Genomic DNA, 18800 nt, shown 5'->3' with positions numbered 1-18800 from the left:
CAAGTGCTACAATTCCCATACTAAATTTAATGAAAACATTTTACAAGAGAATATACCATCATTTGTAAGACTTGAATTCTACTTTCTACTAAACTTCTATGGTACATGTATTAATCCAAATAGTTGATCTAATATCATAATGTATACTATAATACTACACTTTATATCATATAAGAAATGTGCACTTTTTACATAGGATTTCCTATATATAAACTGGTTTTATAAAAATAATCTTGGAAAGCGTCTTACCTTACAGAGGTGAAAGATATGATGAAACAAAAAACTGGGGAAAATAAACAGCATGAATTATTGAAACATTATTTTAAGGTAAGCAATGACATGTATGCTTGCAAAAAAATATTTAGATGGATATATATATATATATATATATATATACAATGACGAACCTGTTGACAGATTTATATACAAAATGAAGCTAAATGTATTTCAATTTAATAGTATGAATTTTGAATTCTTAAAATGAGTTATCTGTTTGGTTAGGGCATTATAAACTGTTGGAAGGATGTGGTATGATAATATCAGTTAAATTTGGTTAAAATGAAAATTTGAACTCTTTAACCGTCAAATGCGTAATGATTTCTTAAAATCATATTCTGTCAAAGTTTGATTGGTCAAAATATGAATGATTTTATTGTTAAAACATGGAGAGGGGACTTGAAAGAAAGAAGATTCAAATTTCAACTGATGTCATTTTATAATAAAGAATGACTGTGACTATTAACAGCATAATATGACCACAAGAGCATTTGACTGTTAACTTACAAATAATAATCTTTCAAATACAACATTACAATCATTGAATTTAATAACACATAGGCATGACCATTGTATCAAACATGAATGTCTCCATGGTTCTGTTACATACAAACTTGTTATAATAACAATTTCTTTTAACCCTAAATCTCCTGGGGTATTTTGATTCTTGTCATTATGCCCCCCCCCCTTGAGATCTCGGCCGCGGATTGCGCGATTGCAACGAAAATTTGCATGATGGTAGAGAATGATGTAATCTACGCAGTTGCATTGGCAAATTTCACTGAATTCATATATTTTTATTTTATATGAATTAATTATGCTAATTTATTCATGAAATCATACTTATTGCTCTGATTCACTAAATAAAGCTCATAGAATGCTATTTTTTGGTGAAAATATTCTTTATAGCATTCCTAACAATTGTGAATGAAAAAAATTATGGTACCAAGACTGATTTCTTGTGTATTTTATTGTTTTTTTTAAATTTCTTATGTATTTCTTTGTTTTTTTACTTTTTGTTTGTTATTGTTTTTTCGATGGAAATCGTTCCAGACTTAATTCTGATCATAAAAAAGGCAAAATTAATTAAGTTTAATCAGTAAAAGTAGAAATAATGACACATTTATGAATTTTGGCTAAATACACAATTTGCATTGGATTTGTACATGAAATCACATTTTTGAGCAATTTTGGGTCTGACATGCACTTACATATAAATGTTGCGTAATGTCGTAACTGCGTATTGCGTATCACAAATTTGGTCTCAAAATTTGCATGAGACTTGAAAGTAAAAAGTCATTGAGCGGCGAGGTCAAAAAATTTTGCGCAGCCGATATAGCGCAGCAGAAATTGTTGAGCCCCCCCCCCCCTCGGGAGAATCAGGTTTTTATGATCCAATCCAATCAAATTTATTTCAGTAGCTTTTAACTATTAATTGTTACTATATTGTTTTATAAGGACTCGTTATAATGATTTCTATCCAAAGGTTACTATGATCCAATCAAATTGAATTATTTCAGTATTTTTTAGCTATTTGTTGTTACTATAATGAGTTATGTTTCATAAAGACTTGTCATAATAACAATTCCTATCCAAAGGTTACTATGATCCAATCAAATTGAATTATTTCAGTAGCTTTTAACTATTGATTGTTACTATAACGAGTCATGTTACATAAAGACTTGTTAAAATAAAAATTTCTATCCAAAGGTTACTATGATCCAATCAAATCAAATTATTTCAGTAGCTTTTAACTATTGATTGTTACTATAACAAATTATGAAACTGCCCCAATGGGTATAAGGGGTGGCAGATTGAAGTTGAACACAAATGGAAATGTAGCAAAACATTGCTCTGAAATGTTCTTAAAAAAACATTATCACTCATTTAGATTGCTGTGCAAACCCTTCACTCGAGTTAACGTTCTGAATGTGCAGGGTTATACCTTGTATACTGAAGGGCCTCTCATTCAGAAGTGAAGTTTTGTATGTGCTAGTCTTTGTGTGGAGACACACTTGTTGATCAAAGTTTCAATCAGGGTCTGTGCCTGCAGACTATGTTTATATTCTTGATGATTTACATGACGAATGTCTTCTTGTAAAGATGAAGTTTGTATCCATCACATACTATGAGGTTACCAGAAGTAGTAACAAGACAAGGGCTAACCCAGTCAGAGCGATCTGATTCCTTGTATTCCACGATCCTCCTTGCCTGGATGATACAATCAGGTGACACCTGATCAACTGTGTATGTATTGCGCGCTCCATCCCAGTACGTGATGTAGAGTGTGTCTGTCAGTTTTTCAACGCGACACTGTGTTGAGTCCCACTCATCACAGTGTATGACAGCCTTCTCTTCTCCTGATCGTGAGATGACAGTGTATTCATCATTACCTGTTCTCACAACGATATCACCTGATGACAAGGCTTGTATCTCACCCATCACCACCTTACCCTGCATTGTAATAGTGTTTACTATCTTATCATTAGCAGGATTGATGACGTAGATATTAGACTGATAGTTCTGAGCAGCGAGGATCATCCCATCCCTGTCAACATCAACAAGAACACAAGGAACACCAACTTCATTCCTTGGTATGCTGATGTGTCTAATCATCTTCGATTGTCTGTCATAGAGAGTGATACATCCATCCAACATATCAGTGCGACTATTTATCCACTTACCACGTACTATTACGTTACTGTCTATGGACGCACATGATGTAATCCACTCACCTTCATCAATGACTTTCTCTGTGTGCTGAGTGTTAATGTTTGTAACATAATTGTTAGTGTACATGTCATAGTCATCTATTTCTAGCACATATATCTCATCCTCACTGACCAGATCATGCGCATATGGCTTATGAATAACCGATGGAATGCGGATTGACTTGATAAGTTCCCATTTACCGATATACCCATCAATTCTACAGTAGTATTTTCCACCTACTTCCCCCTCTACAAATGTCACTCTCTGGATTGCATTCTCTATTCGGTCAAGACCGTCGCTCACATCTTGATGAACATTCAAACTTAAATTTTCATCGATAGATGCAAGTACTTGAGGAGCTTCATTCACCAATGTTTCATCATGTTGGTTTATACGTGTGATGGTTGATTCAATATTCTTGATAGTGTTTATGACATGCTGACTCTTATTAGTTAACTCTTTGATCTTCTTAGAAACAATTTCGCTGATTGTTTTTGCATCTGATAGAAGTTTTGTTTCTTTATCTTTGATGAGTTTTTGCTCCTTTTCTTTCGCAATGTTGCAATCCTTGATCCGTTTTTCTCTCTTCTCATTTACCAGTCTTATTTCCTCATCTGCCTCCTCGTTAATCACCCTAATAATTCTGTCCTCCTTTTCCTCAACAGATTTGATCTTGTTGTGATACGATGCTTGAATGTTGTTGTTTATGGTCTGTAGATAAGTATCCCCAAAAGTTAAAGCTGTCTTTATTTTCAAATCTAGGGCTTTCATTTGTTTCTGAAGTTCCTGTATTTTTGGCCGTTTCTCATCCAGTTTTTTTCTCCTCTCAAAGATGACATCCTCGATATCGTCTAGCTCACATGGTTTTTGGCAATGTTCTTTGATAGCGCATCGATCACATACGGGTAATCCGTGTTTCTTACAGTAAAATGCGATTGGCTCACCATGCTTGTCACATGACCATTTCATGTCATGACCTTTTCGAGGTCGGAGCTGAACTTGGTTTCCTTCAGGAAATCTTGCCGCCATGATGTAATGTATGTTGGTTATTTAGCTAAGGATGATGAGGTAACCTGTATATGTGAGATGGATAAGAAGCAGGAAGAAGCTTCAGAAATAAATGGAATCAAAATCAGCTATATGGTGGAAAAAACCTGACCCATGGACCTTCTCATATGTCAACATTAATGCAAAAGCTTAACCCGATAATGAAAAATAGATCTTCTTTAGCTAATGTACCTTGGGTGTCAGCATGGACCTAAGAGATGGACGATGAACACGAGTATTTCTTTGATCCAATGATAGTCACCTGGTTTTGTGCATCTTAATGAGAATGTACAGGTGTTATAATAATAGCAATTACCATGACTACCACGGCGTATCTGATCACTTTTATAAGAAGGAACACTTTCCTGGAGCCCGTAGCACAAAGCTTAGCAATGATCGTAGAACAGTTTTCTATGATAGAATACATCGATTACAATGTACAGTCGATCATGAAAATCAAGCGTATCGTTAATCGCTAACCTTTGTGTTATGGGACCCTGCATGGTCTTGATTTTTGTTGACTGATGCATGTTTCACCATATGCCTTTCAATTAACATGCTTCATATTTGGAGCAGTGATTTTTGTGATATAGAAATATGATATCATTCGATCCGCTCACTTCTGCTGTAAGGGCCTTAATAACTTTGAAAGTTACACAATTTATGCCTTATTGTGCCACATATATCTGGAATGTTATGGAGAAACTTGGGAAAATGGAATTTCAAATTCAAATGGTAAACAAATCTATCACAAAATTGCCTCAATATCAAAATATTCTGACTTTTCTCCCAAATAAACACACAGAACTAAGAATACCAAAGGGAAACAAGAACTGCACATCAATTTCCCATGATTTCAGGGATTTATTACATGCTGCACAAACAGTCTGTTGAATATAGGGGAAGGCGGGGTAAGTTGTGACACTTTTTACATTTTGCATGTTAGAATTGATATGACTAGTAATATTGTAGAAATAAGTACCTTGCCTTTAAATTTGATTCTTGGGAAATATTTTTCACTTATATAAAACTTTCTATCCCCACACTGAAAATCGTTGTGACCTTTGAAAAAACTGATGTCAAATGGCTCAACTTGCCCCATCTGTGGGGTAAGTTGTGCCACCATGTGGGGTAAGTTGAGCCACAAAAACTATGTGCAAAATGTATGCAGGAGAACCAGGATGTCAATTTTTCATTTAAAGTCTTTTCACTTGCTAATTCTCTATAAATACTAACATCTTCTAAAAGTAAAAGAACTGTCATGTGAATTTTCTCCTTTCTGCCTGCATATCAATGGCTTTTTATGTTTTTTAATTTTTTATTATATATTACCATAAGAGTTACCATCCTGGCTCAACTTGCCCCATGTTGGTTGGCTTAAATTAGCCCCGTCCGAACTTTTTGTGATATTTTTACATCCACACATTTCTTATGCATCCATCATGTAAAAGACTATGACAAGAGTGAGAATCCATACCTGGACTGACAATATTGTTCTTATTTCTATAATATATTTAAAGATGTGTGTGGGTAAAAAGCACTTATCTATTTCACACCCTTTTTTACTTTTTTGGCTGAAATTTGTACTTTTCCCTCGAAAAAAGTACTTTTTGTTTCAAAGTTGAAAACAATGTGGTGGGGTTAAGGGTTATGTAATGGGTCATCAATACATGACACCACCACAATGTCTGACTCATTCATTATTAGCCTGGGGGTGGTGGCTCAACTTGCCCCTATGCTCAACTTACCCCGCCTTCCCCTAAATGTCAAATCACGTATTGCTTCTGGCCCTTCTCATGGTGACGATCATAGAACCAAAGAAGACTACTATGAAGAGAATGTTATTCGGATGACAATAAGAGTCATCTGTTGGTGAATTCATAATATGGATGCACGTCCATCTCTTCAAAGGTCCATGGTTTCAGCGTCTCATAATCAGTTCCCCCATTCCCTTATAATTACAAATGTCTACTTTAAGATTATTTGAAGTTATACATGTACAAGATACATTACCTGTTCACAGTCATATGAAATCTGAGTTTTAAAGCAATCTGGACTTCAAATGAAGCACTACAAAGTCAGATTCAGAGCACAATTTGTCAGTAACAGAATATGGCTATATCTGAAAATTTTAACAGCACTTTATAGCTGTCATCTGATCAGAGCAATTTTAATGGTTGTTTTTTTATGATATAGTGCTGATGAGCAAATAGTATTCATATCCAGACATCATTTAACCCTTTGCGCGCTGATGTTACAATTTTGCACATTCGTACAATTAAATCCAATAATCGTAATAATCAGTTTTCTCTCCTGCCTTCAAATTAGATAAGCTAATAAAAAGGCAATTTAGTTCTTGGATAACATCTATAAAAATTAATTTAGCATGCGAAGAGTTAAACTACTGACACTTTTATTAATAGTGATACTTTGGACCGGGGAAGGCGCCACTGAGAGAGGGGGGGGGGGGACTGGCCGGGTATCGGGCGCAAAAAATACTCCTTGTAAAATTCTTACATACCACTTAGTTCTTCCTGTGTAATGCATAAGGCAGCAAGCTTCTTACCTGGGTACTTATTTGCAACCACTAAATTTAACCTCCATCAGATTGGGCCGACTCTAAGTCTTTGAAGAAAGTCCGTCACCAAGTGTGCTCGGGACAGCCAATGTTCCTTCTTCCATTTGGTGGCCAAGTCATTGCTGTTTCAAATCAGCATATTGCTGATGACATTCTAAAGGAATGTTTTGCAAATCTCATTCAACTCCTATCTGTATATTCTTGTGTTCTCATTCTTGTGATTTAAGGTAGGGGAAAAAAATCGGGAAAAGAAAGGAGGAATGGGAATTAAGATGATGAAATAAAGAAGTGAAGAAAGAGTAAGGATTTTCTTAGGTTATATACCTCTATACAATATGTCACTCAGTAGAGAGAAACAAGTGATGTGAGATTTAAGTAATTGATCTACCTCCCCCCCCCCTACATCAGGTATCTTAGTTGGGCTCCTGGTCTAGATTCAATTCATCATAGCAATAAATCAACAAGATAGCTATTCCATAATGTATGTATGACCAACCCTCTTGAATTACTTATCTTTGTTTTACAATGTTTGTATTAGCTATGATATTGGATATGAAAGATCAAAAGTTGTAATGCTCACAGAAAAATAAAATTACCATGGCATGAACTGATATGATCAGATATGAAAAATAAACAGCTTTGAAAAATAATTATGTTATGATAAAGAGGAACGCCCCTTGCCATGTCCTGTCTGCATCATTGCAATGCAATATAGAATGAATGTTGGTTTGGTGACACTGAACAAGTCTTACATTCAGCCAAGTTAATTACATCTGTTATTCTTTTTTAATGCCCAATCAGTTCAATATAAACAAATATACTTTCATTTTTGTTTTACTATATGCAGTCTTACCGTTCATTGATAAAAAACATTGAAAGAATAGAAATTGCCAAATTTTAGTTCTGATATCAGAGTAAAGGGGTGATGGGAGCCGGATTACCATACTACCCCCCCCCCCCTTCTCCATGCCTGTTCTCATGTACAGATTCAATTAGGCGAGCAATCTGTTTGGTTTCCCTTTTTCTTGGAGTCTTTAGAGACCAATTATTTTGTATATGCAAGAAGATTCCTGAAAAGTTGCATAATTTGATGGACGCATCAAATAATGGTTGATTCTAAAGCGCTCTGATATTATGATTTTGTAGTCATAATAATGTCACCCCCTCCAAAAAAGGTGAATATTAATTTATTTTTTTAAAGAAATATGTCCGAATTGAAGAAAAATATACATTCTGAAGCTGGATTTCATATAACTGTTCAATACGGGGCTTCTACAAAGAGTGATAGTAATGGCATTAAAACTCCAAGATGGTCACAATGCTCGTCCACAATAAAAGTAAAAAGTTTTGTTTTCCATGGCCATGCTAGAACATTCAGTAAAAAGGGCATAAAACTCCCCAAAATAAAAACACTGAGAAAATGGGATATACTTTTTAACTCTGGGGCAATTTCAATGTACGTCTGACCCCCTATATGTGGGACCTTCATGAAATTTTCTGTCACTTATTTCTTGTTTTTTTGACAGTCCACAGTGATCCCAAAAGATCATGACTTGGTCAGTTTATGAAGTGAAGTAAAACTTGAGAAAAATGGAGGTGGGACGTACAAAAAGGTTGATCATTTTATGGAATTGCGTTCATGCATGCATGCATTTGCAATAGACCAGTTCGTAGTTACTTCTGGGACAATTTTGGTCAAATGACCTTTCATTTCTTTCATTAAGATAGGTAGATTTCAAAGCAAGATATTACGTATGCATGCCTTACATAGCGGGATGAAGAAATTGAATAGACCAGGTGACTAGAATAGCACATCAATGAACACTCTATGAAGTTATTTGTTGCATTTCTAGTTTTAATGTATACTAGAGGATGTTTTACAATGTACTTGGCAAACTGTGAAATATACCAGTTATTCGTGGATGCATTTTTTTGTGGATGTGAATGAAAAACACAATTCAAAAGAATATATGAATAATCAAGACATCGAATTTGGCGCTTATCTCATTAAATTTTAAACCACCATGTCACTTTAGTACAAATGACCTTCCTCTGATCATGCGCAGAATCTTCTGATCATGCGCAGAGTGGAACTACGAACTGGCTTATGAAAATATAGGTGGCTGATAAGGTCTTACTGGCAGGTGAAGATTTTACATTGGGAGGCAGTGAATTCCATGCGGGTATTATTCTTGGGTGTAGTGATTTTGAGAGGGTGTAATCCTATCATGAAAATACAATATTTGGGGCATTATTTTGGGTAGGGAAATTAATGTAATTCTGAGATAGGACGATTACTTCTTCAGGGTCCTGTAAAAGAAAGGGTTATCCAACTATGGCTTCCTGGCGAGGGTAATGGTTTTTCTAAACTTTTTTTTAAGTGACCAGAGGACCGAAGGTTCTCACAGGTTGAACATTCTGTATTCAGTAGTGTTTACACGTACGTGAACCGCCTATAGGCTATGTATCCACTCAGCGGAGCCCGCCATTATAAAAGCCCTCTCACGGTAGGTCGCCTAGCAATCTTGTTAGCGACGCTTACGAGCATTGTCTTGCTCACTCTCCAAAATGTCTGCGATATTAAAATCCTAAAAACTAATGGAACCGTTAAAATTTAATAAGGCTATGAATGTTTATCATTTACATTGAATATCGGTGTATCAACCTATATCGAATTTACAAGAAAGTGTGGGTAAGAAGGCGAATTACCAGTCATTTTGATGAGTGATACAATATGCCAAAATTTATGAAAATATAGCGTAAATTTTATATAGCATTTCAAAATCCTTATTTTCACTATCTTCATAATTTTTTATTGTTTTAAAAAATATCTTATTACATATACTAGAATTTTCCCAAACTGATAACGTTGGTAGACTATTTTCTCCATCATTTATAAGAAAATGTCAGGCCTTAAAAATCAGGTTATTTTTTGTTATATTTCTAAAAGAAAATCGTTAGATTCGAACTACTATACCATTGTTCTCCCGAAGAAGGGTTATCATCCCATAATGTTGTGTAAATGATACATAACATTAAATCTTACGAGTGTAAAATCAATGTTGGATAACATTTTTCACGATGAGTTTCGTAATGAAGAAAAAAATCAAGTTCATTCTTAGCACCCGAGCCGCAGAATGATAAATTTTAGCGTGTGCAGACAGGGCTGATCGCCCTGGCTGTCCGTTCAGATTATCCAGTCCGATACTGGAGTCGGGTGTTATATTCCCCCGTATATTCCACGTACCTTTTCCCCTCGCGATGGCCACTGTGCAAAATTTAATGTTTAATTTTGATACTCAATCTATGAAATTTAATAATAGTTTACCGATATCTAAAAATGCTTGGAATATACCTGACACAAAGATTATTTCATTTTTCGGTAATCATTATTTCTTTCCTTAATTACAAAAAGTCAAACTGATGTCAAGAATGTGTAACATTGACTGTATAGTTAAAAATTAATACAACATTATCAAGGTTTGGGAAATATGGTGTTTAGTTTGCCCAATGTCATCAGTATCTCACATAATCACTCATCAAAATGTCTGATAATTCGTAATATAACCGACACTTACCTTTAAATTTGGTATGAGTTTGTACACCGATAGTCAGTGTAAATGATAAACATTCATAGCCTTACTAAATTTTAACGATTCCATTGGTTTGTAGGATTTTAATATCGCAGACATTATGGAGATTGAGCAAAACGATTGAGCAAAACGATTGAGCAACAGGCGTTGCTAACAGGGTTGCTAGGCGCGAAAAATCCGATTTAGCTCCGCCCACTTTTTACACTGAGTTGGAGGGATTCACGTACGTGTTCAACCTCCAAGAAACATTCCATGAAAGGACGTTTTATCCGACAAGTCCTGTTTTATCTACCAGTTACCATAGTAACAGTGCTTCTCAGCCAATCAAAACCAGGAATGGTTATCAGATCTGGCAACTTATTCATAAAAAATACTGATGAAAATCCTCCCCTGACATAGACTATTGTTTCTCATTGATGACGAGTCGATTCATAAATTTCTTGTGTTTCTGCCATCAGGTAGTACTCAAAGACTTCACGCTGAGCTGCCCCAGAGGAAAGGTAATCGCCATCTGTGGTCCCTCAGGGGCCGGCAAGTCAACGGTCACGGCGCTGATGGAGAGGTTTTATGATGTCACTGCAGGAAGTATAAGGATTGATGGGATAGAGGTTCCTGACCTGGATGCCAGCTGGCTACGAGGAAGAACGATAGGATACATCAACCAAGTGGGTATAATGCTTCCATGACATTTCCTCTGGCGACAATTGCTCTGCTCTCAAATTCACACACTAATCGAATGACCAACTTCAACCCTGGATTTAACACTATACCCTATCTTAAACCAAACATAAAACCCTATTGCAACCCTAATCCGAACCCTTCGTCTTAAGACGAAATTCTGCCCTGGTGGGGGTTTCATAAAGCTGTTTGTAAGGTTACGCAAGACTTTATGCACGATTGGTGACCCTTTCTTGTGCCACACGATATATCCTATGTAGCTGACTTAGCACCTAAGATCATGTTCCAGTCATAGGTAAAGTTGTGCATAACTCTACGAACAGGGGGTGTTTCACAAAGATTTAAGTATGACTGAGAGTCGCACCTAAATGCCTAGTTGTGCGCGGTATAAAAGCCATGACCACATTGGTCAGATCATGCAAAGAGGACGCGCACTATTGCGTATTGATCAATTAGATTGCGCGTTGCATTTCAGATACGCGTCGGCATTTAAGTGCGATTTAAGTCATACTTAAATTTTTGTGAAACACCCCTCAGCTCTATAAAACACCCACCGGGGGCCTGTTGCATAAAACTTTTTACCTGAGAAAACTCTGGTAAAAACTGAAAACTAAGGTTAGTCTGATTTCTGCCATTGACTTTAACACAGGGCAAAAACTCTGGTAAAAACAACCTGAGTTTTCTCAGGTAAAAAGTTTTATGCAACGGGCCCCAGGTATACTAATAGAAATAATGATAAATTGATGATTAATTCATATAATGTAAAATTGTAAATTGCCTCTAAGCAACTTGGAGAAAAGAAATGTACCCTGCAAAATAGTCTTGTTTTTTTTGTACAGAAATTAGATCAAATAATGAATCTCACAAAGAGGATGGACCAAAGACTGACCAAACACGTTTTATGACAAAAATTTAAGACATTAAAAAAGAGAGATTCCCCCCTTTTGAAATTGAAGACCTTTATTTTTTCTGGTACGAAATATCCTTGATTTGTGGTTAAAAACCTTCTTTTTTTTTTTTGCTTGTCTAATTTGTTCTGGTACGAAATATCCTTAATTTGTGGTTCGGTTCCTGTTTTGGGGGGCTTGTCAAAATTTTCCTCCTAAAAATTCCCCCCCCCCCCCTTTGGGAAATCCTGGATCCGCCCCTGCCTACAGGTGTATATGAAAGGTCAAGTTCACCCCAGAACAATGTTGATTTAAATAAATAGAGAAAAATCAAACTAGCATAATGCTGAAAATTTCATCTGAATCGGATGTAAAATAGGAAAGATATGACATTTTAAAGTTTTGCATATTTTTCACAAAACAGTGACATGCAAATGAGACGGACGATGATGTCCCTCGCTCACTATTTTTTTTTTTTAATTGTTTTAATTATATAATTATTTCATTTTTTAAAGATTTAACAATAAGGACCAACTTGACTGAACCATATAGAATTAAACAATGCTAATTCCACATGTTCAGGAGGAATTAAGTGTTGTTTCAATTGGCAATAAGGAAAAAGTGAGAATATTTCATATGATAAAATACAAAAGAAATAAAAAGTGGATGATGTCATCAGTCTCCTCATTTGCATACCAACCAGGATGTGCATATAAATGTTTTGTGAAATTAAGCAAAATTTTGAAATGCCATAACTTTCTTATTTTAGATCCGATTTTGTTGAAATATTCAGTGTTATGCTTGTTGGATATAATTCCTCTTTTTATTCAAATCAACTTTTTGTTTTGGTGGACTTGTCCTTTGAAGAATCAATTAAGCAAGATCTTGAGGAGCTTGACCACCAAAATTTCAAAGAAAATTCTGTAATATATTCCAGATCTGGTAATAGGAAGAAAAGGTTTAGACTGCGTATAATTTAGAATCATTTTTTTTTTTTTGGGGGGGGGGGGGTTACCGGTTAAAATTTCTTTGTTCTCAGCTGAAGTTGAAGTCAAGATCTGTTGATAAAATGTAGTGGTTGATCGGATCCATGGCAAGTCTTTGTAAGACGGGACCCTGAGTTGTTTAGTACACTAATCTATTCTCCTTATTACGCATCTCACAGGAACCCACACTCTTTGCTACATCTATCAGAGAAAACATCAGGTATGGGGATCCACAAGCTACAGACACAGAGGTAAATGAGGTCCAGCCCAAGTTTATTTTAGATTACATCAATAAAACTAAAAACTGTAATTGAATTTCGATCAAAGTAGGATGAAGAATGATGAAAAATTGTGTTGATCATGTTTCGCATTCATTTCGGTCAAACCATTCTGTCTTCCCATCATAAGCGTAGAATGCATGAAGTTATGTCATTCTCTAGTCTTTAGACGCGACGTATTATGGTATCACGCTCGATGTCCATCTGTCTTTCCGTCCGTTAACTTTTCCTTGTTAACACGATTACTTCAGTTTGACTCAACCAAGGCTTATATAATGTGGTGTGTATGATACTAGCATGGATCCCAGGAAGCCTATTGATTTTGAGGTCTAAAGGTCACAGGTCAAGGTCACAGTGACAGGTTTTCATCTTACCCTTTTAAAATCCTTGTAAATGCAATAAATGCAATAACTTTTATTAACCAAGGCTCATATAATTTGGTTTGTATGATACTAGCATGGATCCCAGGAAGCCTATTGATTTAAGGGTCTAAGGTCAAGTTGCCACCTTTCACTTTTCTTGCTTGACCAATAACTCCATTTTCTGCGTTACAGGCGGGCGTGTTACAACCGATAATGTCGCACCAACGCATAATGTCGCAGCAACGCATAATGTCTCATATTGCGACATTATGCCAAGAGCGTCCGACGCATAATGTCGCAGTCAACGCATAATGTCGTAGTTTTCCTAACGCATAACGTCACATATCGCAACGCATAATGTCGCAGCAAAGTGTCAACGCATAATGTCACATGTCGCAAAGCATAATGTCGCAGCGGTATTTTCTTCAGGACTCGAGCTACAGATAAGATATAAAATATGCTTTCACTAAGTATTTTGAGACACGAGAAAGAGAATTAAGTGATTTGGAAATCAGGATTACTCATTGTATGGATATTTATCGGTTTATTGCCATTTCGTCTACTGCCTTTTACCCCACTATCGCATGGTCTGATATCATTACGTCTACCATTAGTCAGTCAACAACTATCAACATAGTCCAATAACAATTTCGTCTAATTGCCATCTCGTCTAATAGCCAGTTGGTCTAATAGCCGTTTTGTTTATTATCATTTAGTCTAATTGTATTTTTTTTTCAATTGGTCCAATATCCACTTTGTCCAAAATCACCACGTCTATTACCTTTTGGTCTAATAGCCAATTGGTCTAATAACCACTTGGTCTACTCTCATTTCGTCCATGTTCCATTTGGTCTGACTTCAGTTGGTTCGCTATCACTTTGTCTAAACCCATTTCGGCTAACAATCATTTGGTATCGTTGCCATGGGTCCAATCACCATCTCGTCCAATCATCATTTCGTCCAATAGGCATATTCATTTCATCTTATAACCATAATGGTCTACTGGCACTAGACCTCTACGGTGACTCTATGTATCATTGCCGACTTGTTGCAGTACTACTCCTGCTTTGTGGTTCAGATCAGCTCGCGAGCGCAAAAAAACGCCTTTACCATCCGCCGACAGGGCATAGGCGGATCCAGGGAAAGGCCCGGCTCCCCCCGCCCCCCCCCCCCCCCCCCCCGCATAAAAAAGGAAGGGGAACAAAAGAAAAGAGAAGAAACGGAGAAAGATAGGAGGGAAAATGAGGAAAATTAAGAGGAGACAGAAAAGTGAATAAAATCGGGTGAGGTGAAGACTTGGAAAAAAAAAAAAATCTTTCATGTCTCAAATGAGGCGCGATAGCTTAGTCGGTAAAACGGGGGTTTCTGATTCCGGTGACATGCATTTGATTCCTAATTGGTGCATTAGTGTCCCTTGGTAAGGCATAATAGTCATTATGCCTACCAGGTCCCTTGGAGAGGACCTTAAGCAGTCAGTTCTCTGGTTGCTTGCTTACAAGCATTCATGCTTTCTCAGCAACCAGGTAAAAAAAAATCACCATGTACTATATAGGCTAAAATTTTCGCTCACGCTTCGCGCTCGCATCCACATCCACTTCAGAATTTCCATGCATAGTGCTTGAAAAAGTGCTTAAATTTACCCCTTTTCGGACTGGAATATGAAGTATTTTTAGCTCGCGCTTCGCTCTCGCTTTATATTTTTATGCTTTTTCAGTTCTGATTTGCTTTGCAAAGTGTACATCGATAATTATTTCTATTATTGTTTTTACTATTACGAAGTTTTATTTATGCATTTGTGTAAAATTAAGTAATGAAACTAAGTTTTGGGGCTGGCCTCACATACAAGCATTGCTTATTTTCGGCAGCCCCTCCGTTTTACTCTAAAATACAAAAAAAAAATCATTTAAGGCAGCATAATGTTATTAATTGTGTTTATCAAATGTATAGGCCTTATTATGTTTTATAAGATGTTATGTTTTGTTATATTCTTTATTTTTATGATATGTTCATTATATAAAACATTGTGAACGGAAATAAAATGAAATGATTAAAACATGTATAAAAAATGCCTAAATTCTAGGTCTAAATCTAAAAAAAACGCGCACTCAGCACCCAAGTTTATTGAGATATGCAGCTTGTTCTATATATTTATAACGTGCTTGAATTATCCAGTTTCAGATTAAAATATCAAAAAACTTCTGCTCGCATTATTAACATTAATGTAGGAAGATACCTAGTTACCCATCCATTTTACGATTTACAAAACATTAAAAGAGTGTCCTGTTCTTAGATCCGAAATCTATTTTTTCGGCTCGCGCTGCCATCGATTGTGTAGTTATGTAACTCGAGTCCTGAAGAAAATCCAAATGATTGTTAGCCGAAATGGGTTTAGACAAAGTGATAGCGAACCAACTGAAGTTAGACCAAATGGGACATGGGCAAAATGAGAGTAGACAAAGTAGATATTGGACCAATTGAAAAAAAATACAATTAGACTAAATGATAATAAACAAAACGGCTATTAGACCAACTGGCTATTAGACGAGATGGTAATTAGACGAAATTGTTATTGGACTATGTTGATAGTTGTTGACTAACTAATGGTAGACGAAATGATATCAGACCATGCGATAGTGGGGAAAAGGCAGTAGACGAAATGGCAATAAACCTATAAATATCCATACGAAGAGTAATCCTGATTTCCAAATTCTCTTTCTCGTGTCTCAAAATACTTAGTGAAAGCATATTTTATATCTTATCTGTAGCTCGAGTCCTGAAGAAAATACCGCTGCGACATTATGCGTTGCGACATGTGACATTATGCGTTAACACTTTGCTGCGACATTATGCATTGCGACATGTGAAGTTATGCGTTAGAAAAACTACGACATTATGCGTTGACTGCGACATTATGCGTCGGACGCTCTTGGCCTAATGTCGCAATCTGCGACATTATGCGTTGCTGCGACATTATCGGTTGTAACAGGGCGTATCATGTGCTTGCCCTAGCGACACTCTTGCTCTTATATATTGAAAAAATACATTTCTAAAATTTTGTCTCATAATAGTAATAATAATAACAATAATGATAATAATTTGATAATAAATAATCATGATAATAATACATATGATTTTATATGTTTCAATTTCCATATTAATTACACGCACAAGATGCATCATAGCAAATAAGAGAAAAAAGGAAAGGGAAAAAAAATTACAGGTTCGAACTTTAGTAATAAATATGTAAATGGTTGTCTGTTTTAAAGCATGCTCGATATTTGACACATTTTGGTTCTGCATTCAGATAATTCAGTTTTCATAGTTAAAGAGGAAGTCCACACCAACATAAAGAGAAAACCCAAAACAAAATCAGATTTAAAATAAGATAGTTGTAACTTTTGTAAATTATGTTTATTTTTCACAAAAACAGCTATAAGCACACCACAATGATTTATTAATCATAGGGTTAATGATGTCACACAATAACTATTTCTTTGCCATTTTGTTATGAATAATATGATATTTCAATTTTAGCAGATTTGACACTGAGGAAATGCTTCATCAAATCAAAATTGATTACAACAATGGCAATTGCACATGTTCAGGGAGGAATTATGTTTTTAAATTATCAAGGTTTGAGCAATTTATGAAGTAGCATAAAATGAGAGTAAACTTAAGGTAGGGCGTACAAAAAAAGGTTGATTATTTTGGGGAAATAATTTCTTCAGGCAAATCACTTTTGTTTTCTGTCATTTATCTTGTGTATTATTCAGGTAGAAGAAGCTGCTAAGTTAGCCAATGCTCATGATTTCATCCAAGACTTTCCAAACGGATATGACACAGTCCTAGGGGAGAGAGGAGCTACTATATCAGGCGGTCAGAAACAAAGGTTAGTGTAGTAGTAATAATTTATGAATTATAATAATTATAATAATGCTCATAATTATAATAGTAATAATCTGGTGCGCACAGCTTTTTGAGGAATTTCTTCCTGCCGGTACCCATTTACCTCATCTGGATCGAGTGCAGCACAGTGTGGATAAATTTCTTGCTGAAGGAAAACACACTGTGGCTGGGATTTAAACCCACGACCCTCTCTTTGAAAGGCGAGAGTCAGAACCACTAGACCACGATAGCATTAATAATAATAACAATAATAAAAGTAATAATGATAATGATAATACCAATAATTATAATAATAGTACTACTAATAGTGGTAGTAATACTGATAATGATTATTATAATAATTATAATAATGATAATAATGATTATAATGATAATATGTAGGGGATTTATAAAGTGCACATATCTACCTTGTTAGGTGCTCAATGCATTCATGTATCATCTCAGCTAAACTAGTCCAGGGCTGCTAACTCTCACTCAATGAGAGTGAGACTCGCCCATTTTGGTCCTTCCTCACTTTAATTTTTTTTTTCATTTGCATGCATTTCTATTGATCTCACTCATTTTGACCCCCAAGTTATATTATTTGCCTATTTTTATGGGAGTTTCACTCTCAACTAACGACATAGTTATTCCATTGGCAACCCTGCTCGTCTCCAGATGCTCACAGCTTTTTTAGGAATTATGTCCGGCTGGTAGTCATTTACCTCACCTGGGTTAAGTGCAGCACAATATTGATCAATTTCTTGCTGAAGGGAATTACACCATGGCTGGAATTCAAACCCACGACCATTTGGCCCGTATTCTGAAGTCAGGCTTAAAGACCCTGACCGGTGTAAAAACAATCATATATCAAAATAAAGGTAATGATTCATACAATACGAATATACCAAAAATATTACATATATCTCCTTCCAATAGTTAAAAATATTAAACAAAAATCAAAGAAACTGCTCCTCCAAAGTACGCTTCGATTGAGCACCCCCACGTCGCCTGGAAATGATGACGTCACGTTGTGTCAGGAGGGTTGTGATTCCATAGGTTTGTGTACAAAAGCATTGGGTATTTTCTTCCATTTCCATGTTATGAATCCATTTTTTTTTTCGTTTTCAGATGAAAATGGCACTCAAAATTATTCACTGTTCAAATTGTTGTAAACCTACAACTATTCACTACCTTTTTTGTGATTTCTTTGTTTGGCTCTTATTGGGCCTAAATTGCTATGTCAGGAAAAGTTGTTATACATAATCTAAATGCAGATAGAATTGATCTCTGCGCCAAATAAGCAGGAAATAAAATATGGCAAAAACTAGTTCAAAACTGCAGATTTCATAAATTCAAGCTTGTGGGTAAAAATATATGTGATATCCCTCTGTGATAGAAGTGAAGAGAATGAAATGCGTTATCTGGAAAGCAAAAAAATCACCCAGTTTTTCTGTGTACAAACCTATGGAATCACGACGCTTCTTACACAACGTGACGTCACGGTCTCGAGGCAGG

At 35.8% G+C, this 18800-nt stretch overlaps 1 protein-coding gene across 3 annotated transcripts in view; it reads left to right on the top strand.

The window, feature by feature from the left end:
• LOC129263665 (mitochondrial potassium channel ATP-binding subunit-like) overlaps positions 1–18800 on the top strand; it is a 32193-nt gene that overhangs the window by 5903 nt on the left and 7490 nt on the right. Inside the window, exons 1-5 of one of the 3 annotated variants that reach the window (XM_064101226.1) lie at positions 2672–2870; positions 4841–4946; positions 10665–10871; positions 12937–13008; positions 17171–17286. In XM_064101226.1, the coding sequence (XP_063957296.1) occupies positions 10761–10871; positions 12937–13008; positions 17171–17286 (299 nt within the window). In that variant the 5' untranslated portion in view covers positions 2672–2870; positions 4841–4946; positions 10665–10760. Of the gene's footprint in view, positions 1–2671; positions 2871–3252; positions 3372–4840; positions 4947–10664; positions 10872–12936; positions 13009–17170; positions 17287–18800 lie in introns of those variants that run through there. The other 2 variants (XM_064101225.1, XM_064101224.1) reach the window with 2 other exon arrangements.

This window comes from Lytechinus pictus, chromosome 6 (genome assembly GCF_037042905.1).
Source record: "Lytechinus pictus isolate F3 Inbred chromosome 6, Lp3.0, whole genome shotgun sequence".
NCBI lineage: Eukaryota > Metazoa > Echinodermata > Echinoidea > Temnopleuroida > Toxopneustidae > Lytechinus > Lytechinus pictus.
Note: the sequence above shows the minus strand (reverse complement) of the source record. Positions and strands in the feature narration are given on the sequence as shown.